At 48.7% G+C, this 5,341-nt stretch overlaps 1 protein-coding gene across 1 annotated transcript; it reads right to left on the reverse strand.

Annotated features, from left to right (window-relative positions):
• Positions 1-3,487: 3,487 nt before the first annotated feature.
• On the reverse strand, positions 3,488-5,341 carry LOC123146843 (AAA-ATPase ASD, mitochondrial-like). Its single transcript, XM_044566117.1, has one exon. It carries the CDS (start codon positions 5,282-5,284, stop codon positions 3,725-3,727), a length of 1,560 nt encoding a protein of 519 aa, XP_044422052.1. The 5' UTR covers positions 5,285-5,341; the 3' UTR covers positions 3,488-3,724.

Raw genomic sequence — 5,341 nt, forward strand, 5'->3', positions numbered from 1 at the left:
ACAAGCCCCATCTACTCTTGTTTTGCAGAATTGTTCTCCGGGTAGCCTGATCCTTAACAAGAAAGAATTCAGGATGAAGCTCAATGAATACATCATTATCTCATATAAGATTATAGGCAGAAAGAAGGCTTTGGTCGGAACTAGGAGCATGAAGGATGTTGTTGAGATGTAAGGAACCAGAGGGAGTAGATAATACTGAATGACCAATATGCGCTATGTCCATACCTTGCCCACTTGCCGTGTGAATTTGGTCGGTGCCGGTTAGCGATCACGGACGGCTAGCTCATACAACTCGCCGGTGACGTGATCTGTGGTGCCGGTGTCGAGATACCAACTGGTATCCACGCCGTAGGAGTGGGCAGAGTTGGCGGAGCATGGGTTGCCACCACTACCGCCGTCGCCACCGCGCCCTCCACCGCTGCGTCCGCCACCACCAATGCCTGCAGGGTTACGTACATTGTTGTTGAAGTCTTTAATCGAACCTCTTCTTGCAGCGCCACACACAGTGGCCTTCCTCCTTGCAGATTTGACAGCGTTCCGCGGTCACCACGGGTTCAACCGTTCTGCTGGCGCGGCGCACCACCGCCACCACCATTTCCTGAGTTGTCGGAGTAGTTGCCCCGCCGTAGCCACCGCGTCCACCACCCTGACCACAGGCAACCGCCGTCGTAGCCGCCACGACCACCCTTCGCAGCGAGGTTGGCGGAGTGATGAGCGGAGAAGGCGGCGTGCTGGGCGGTGATCCGGGCCTCGCAGAGAGCAGCAGCGAGAAGAGTTCGCTGAGACCGATCGGCCGATCGGTGGCAGCGCGCGTGGAGATGGAGGTGACGAACCCCGTTGTAGTCGGGCTCGTGCATGAGGGCCCTCGAGGATGTGCGAGATGATACCATCCTCCTCGAGGGGCTTTCCTGCAGCAGCAAGTTCATCTGCTAACCCCTTCATCTTCGTGAAGTAAGCAGAGGCGGAGAGATCTCCCTTGCGGGCGTTGCCGATCGCCGAGCGAAGCTGAATTTGACGTGCTCAGGACTGCGCAGAGAAGCTCTCGACTAGGGCTTGCCAAACGCCCGCGACCGTGGTGTGATTGGACACATGCATCAGAACTTCACGGGATAGAGATGCGAGCAAAAAAGTTAGGACCTGTTGATCTTGAGTAACCCAGATTGCATGCTCTGGATTGGGCAGCTCGGTGGTCTCCTTCTTCCCATTGGTCTCCTTCTCGGTGACGATGACAGCAGCGGGTTCCTTGATCGAGCCGTCAAGGTAGCCCATCATCGCCGCAGCCCTGACGTGCGGAAGAACTTGGACCTTCCACACCAGGAAGTTGTCACGGGTGAGTTTCTCCGTGATGGTGTGGCCGAGGGAGACGAGCGAGGGCATGGCCATGGCGTGGGAGGAGGAAAAAGATGACATGATCTAGATGTGTGGAAGAACTAGGCTCTGTATACCATGTGAAACAAGAGGCTGGAAGCGCTTGCCGGGGCAGGGACGCATTGCGTGTTTATATAGGCCAGACATGCGGCTAAGATTACAAGGAGGTTAGGGATAGGTTAGGTGTGGATTGATCTGCAAGCTAAGCTAACTACCAAGATCTAGTCACAACAACCTAACCTATCCTAACTACAACACGCACGCCACATATCTAGCCGGCACGGTTTATAACATACCGTGGCAAGGCATACAATGATGTTTAACAGTTGAAGCTTTAGCTAAGCACGTGTTGTCGTTGTCGTTGGGGCCATAGGAGGAGAGGAGAAGTTGTACTTGCGATGTAATTTTTATTATGTTTGGAATGCTTTGTACTTCCGATGAATCTTTATAATAGATCTGATATTTTCGTAAAAAAATCTCACACCAATACATCAACAATTTTATACCTGGTGACTCTAATTGGTGGGCGAATTATATATCAGGCTTGCCGATAGGGCTGAACTTATCAGTTAATCATATTTCACAACCTCAGATAATCCGTAAGAACTACAGGATAATCCACGTCCGATGGATATTATCGACCATATCCGTTGGATATCCAGTTGACCAAAATCCGTATCTGTATCCATATCCGATGGATTCGTGCAAGTGCAGACCATATCCTTAGAAACGGATGTGAATACTGATCCGGAACAGGAATTATCTGTACCATTTACATTCCTAAGGGTAACCTGCATATTTGTGTGGCTAGATTTTTTTACCGTTATAAAAATATGTTTTACATATTTTTTTTTCAAAGTTGATGTGTTCAGATACCATTATATTCACATAGGTTACAGAAAAGTTTATAGCAAAAAAAGCCTATTTAGCGACCTAGAATGATTTTTTAGTGTTCCTCGACCTCAGCCAGTTATTCTCCTCCAGACTAAGTATTATCTGATTAATTTTTTATAGCCCTAGTTCTATACCATCAAAAATAAAATAATTAAATATAGCTAACATACCTGGTGTCAAAATTATTGTACTCCCTCTGGCTCCAAAAGAAGAAGGACCATAAAGTTTGTCTATAGTCAAGCGGTGTAAAGTGGACCACCTTTGTAGGAAAAACTATCATAACTATAATACTAAATAATATATTTACCCTAAAATAGTAGTATTAAAAAATATATTATTATGTATTTACTGATACTAATTTGGCATTCAATTTCTGAATATATTTTTCTAGAAATTCGGTCAAAATTTGCGCGGTTTGACTTGTTTGTCTTTATTCCTTCTTATTTGGTCATTAGCGTATATCTAAAACTAAAGAGTTTAGAAATTGTCCAGTGATGATTAAGCATTAGTATTGATGGCTTACATCTAACCCTATTTTAGTTTCCTCAATCCATCTCATCATTGATCATTAATATAATGTTGTTATGCTTAAATTTGTTGCAAAATCATGCCTCTTCTGCACACTCATTTTACAAGTTATTAATATCTCTTACCCATCTATATATCCATAAAAACATGCTCATCATAACGTCAGAGGTGTTCGGGCTGAACCATTTTGGCACCACCTTCAACACGGTGACCACAAGGTGAGGTAAGCAATGCTTCGCATTCTCTTTTCTGATCATTGCCATGTGTCTGTGTCTTCGGGTCTGCTGTAGCATTTGAATACTTCATCAGAACAAGCAAGTTTTATAGACAAGTTTTATAGCAAGTTTTATAGTCTGTGTCTTCGGGTCTGCTGTCTTTTGTTTTGTAAACGACGCTCTGTTCTTGTTCTGTTCTTACAACAATATCATGTTACATTTGGTCAGGGCTGAAAGAATGCAGAATTGGGTTGCTTAATTAGTTAATTAATGAATGTACGGGCCAATTCAGATTTGGGTTGCTTAATTAGTTAATTAATGAATGAACGGGCCAATTCAGATTTGGATTGCTTAATTAACTCTAGGAGCAGGATAAATTCTGATTGCTAATTGCATATTGTCACTGTCATGCGTAGTGGCGGCATTGGATTGGTGAAATGGTAATGAAGCCTGCATGATACCATGTTTATTTTTTAATTCCCTGAAAAAAACTTGTTAGCCTTTTGCTGTAGGTAAGGCGTGTGATCCTTGTTGCAGTAGCTTTTTGTATTGTTGCATACTTTATATGCAGCAGCATTACAAGTGTGAGAAGAAAGAAATATTGTTTCACTTGAAAGGTGCATTATTTTTCTCTCACCAAACACTGCATTTTTGTTTTGTAAGGGAGCACTAGTGAACAAGCTCATTCTTTTTCCTTGGCTTCCTGGCGTGATGTCACTTCACTTGTCACCTTGCTTAATATCCCCATTGGCTGCCTCGGGTGCTTTGTCCTTCTCTTTGTCTTCCTCGTTGCCTTTCTTCACCTCTGTCTCCTCTGTCTCCTTGGCTTTCTTCGCTTGAGCCTCCTCTGCCTCCTTCACCTTGACCGCCGCCGCTTCCTCCTTGGCCTGCTTGAGCGCCTCGATTAGGCCTATCAAGCACACATCCGGGTCCCTCTTTTTCTTCTTCGACATGGGCATCAGGTTCTCTGCAACGTCAGCGGGCGACATGTCGGTCTCCTCGAGCAGGCGCTGAACTTCCCCAAACAGCTCATGCTCAATGACATCTAGGTAGTTCTTGGCGAGCACCTTGAAGCCCTCAAAGCGGCAGTAGGACATCTCGATGTGCTTGTCCATCCTACCCCGCCGGATCAGCGCCGGGTCCAGCTTCTCCTTGTGGTTGGTGGTGAAGATGATGATCCGCTCACCTCCGCAAGCAGACCACAGCCCGTCGATGAAGTTAAGCAGGCCCGAGAGCGTCACCTTGGTGGCATCGTCCTTCTCTGGCTCTATCGGTAGCTTCGGCTTGTCATCGTTGTCGGAGTCCTTGTCGCTTGAGGCCTTCTTGTCCTTGCGGCGTTTTCCTGTGAAGTCGACGGAGCAGTCGATGTCCTCTATGACCATGATGGACTTGCCCGTTGTCTCGATGAAGAGCTTCCGTAACTCGGTGTTGTTCTTGACCGCCGTGAGCTCAAGGTCGTAGACGTCGTAGTCGAGGAAGTTCGCCATGGCTGCGATCATGGTGGACTTGCCGGTGCCGGGCGGTCCGTAAAGGAGGTACCCACGCTTCCATGCCTTGCCGACCTTGGCATAGTATTCCTTGCTCTCCTGGAACGCCATGAGATCGTCGATGACGGCTTCCTTCTCATCGGGGTGCATGGCGAGCGTGTCAAAGGTGGCGGGGTGCTCGAAGGGGACGTGGCTCCAGACGCTTTTGCCCCGGTAGGGGTTCCAGCTGCCGCTAGCATTGTTGGTGAAGAGGCGGCGTTGGCGGTTCTTGACAGTGACAGCGCGGCCCTCGCCGAGGATGAAAGGAAGGTAGGAGTCAACGACAAGGTCGCGATGCTGCCGATGGAAGACGACCCGGTAGAAGCGCTTCTCGTCCCCGCCGGGGTATAAGCTGATGACGTTGGCCTTGGACTGCCTCTTGGAAGCGTACCACCAGATGGTGATCCCAGAGAAGTCGTCAGTGACCTCTTCATGGTCGTCCACGGAGACCAGGAGGTTCTTGCTGTCCTTGCCGAGCTCGGCCTTGAGCTTGCGCGCGCGGCGGGCGCACGCATCGCTGAGGTAGGCCTCGACGGCGAGGAAGAAGTCGCTGCGCTGGAAACGCTCGGCGCCATACTCGGAGATGGTGATTTGGAGGTAGGGGTTGAAGCAGGCTGCGAGCTTGGTGGCCCAGGTGGTGAGGTAGAGGCGGAAGGTGGGGGGCACGTAGTTCTGCACCACGGACCAGAGGAAGATGACGGTCGCCACCGCCGATCCGAGCCCCGCCCACCTCTCCACTAATGCCGCTGCCATGGCCGGACCTAGAGCTCCTCTTGATATTGTGTCGATGGAAAGCCGTAGTGACCTAGA

The sequence above is a fragment of the Triticum aestivum genome, chromosome 7A (assembly GCF_018294505.1).
Source record: "Triticum aestivum cultivar Chinese Spring chromosome 7A, IWGSC CS RefSeq v2.1, whole genome shotgun sequence".
NCBI lineage: Eukaryota > Viridiplantae > Streptophyta > Magnoliopsida > Poales > Poaceae > Triticum > Triticum aestivum.